At 38.2% G+C, this 848-nt stretch overlaps 1 protein-coding gene across 8 annotated transcripts in view; it reads left to right on the forward strand.

Moving 5' to 3' along the window:
* FMNL2 (formin like 2) overlaps window positions 1-848 on the forward strand; it is a 297,656-nt gene that overhangs the window by 170,931 nt on the left and 125,877 nt on the right. For all 8 annotated transcript variants that reach the window (XM_019646515.1, XM_019646518.1, XM_019646514.1 and 5 more), the window contains exon 2: window positions 202-285. In XM_019646515.1, the coding sequence (XP_019502060.1) occupies window positions 202-285 (84 nt within the window). The remainder of the gene's footprint in view (window positions 1-201; window positions 286-848) is intronic.

Consider the following 848-nt stretch of genomic DNA (forward strand, 5'->3'; position numbering starts at 1 on the left):
AGGACTTCAGAGCCTCTCCCCTCCCATTAAACCGATTTGATGTTTAAATGACTCCTGCAGTGTGTTTCTCTTTAATGAGATGCTAGGAATTGAAAAGAAGTCCTAAGAGAACCACAGTAGTATTCTTTGGTCTGCCTAGGAGTTCCCCATTAACAGTGTATTGTGGAATGTGACACCTCTCTTCTTTTTCTTTTTTTCTAGAATGCTATGAACCTACCCCCTGACAAAGCCAGGTTACTTCGGCAGTATGACAATGAGAAAAAGTGGGAACTGATTTGTGATCAGGTAAGAAACAGTGATGCTTTTATCAAGAAATAATGGAGGACCAGTTAGCTCAGTTGGTTGGAGCTCCGTGCTGATAACACCAAGGTTGCCGATTCAATCCCCGCATGGACCACTGTGAGCTGCGCCCTCCTTAAAAGAGTCAACTATATGCCATTGTAGCATGAAAGCAATGTGTAGCAATGACTATGGCTCTTCTTCAATAAAATTAAAAAAAAAAAGGAAAGAAAGAAATAATGAAGGAAGAGAACCAGATTTCCTCCCTAAATACTCATATATTAGACTTTTTCCAGGAGGTGCATGGATTTGTGTTTTGTGACTCTGCCTTCCTGTTTCTTATGACCAAAAGAAAAGTTAGAAAATGACTTCTTTTATTTTTGCATTATTTTCATTCTCTCCTTTAAAAGGTTTAGTAGTTAGATTTTCTGGGAAATTGGGCAAGTGGGCAAACCAAATTCAGGTGATCTGATTTACTATTTACCTTACATAGCAGTTTATGTTGCTTGACTAATGCAGGTCCTCTAATTTAGCTGGCTTTCCTATTTATGTATATTGATGTATATTCA

This window comes from Hipposideros armiger, unplaced genomic scaffold (assembly GCF_001890085.2).
Source record: "Hipposideros armiger isolate ML-2016 unplaced genomic scaffold, ASM189008v1 scaffold_104, whole genome shotgun sequence".
NCBI lineage: Eukaryota > Metazoa > Chordata > Mammalia > Chiroptera > Hipposideridae > Hipposideros > Hipposideros armiger.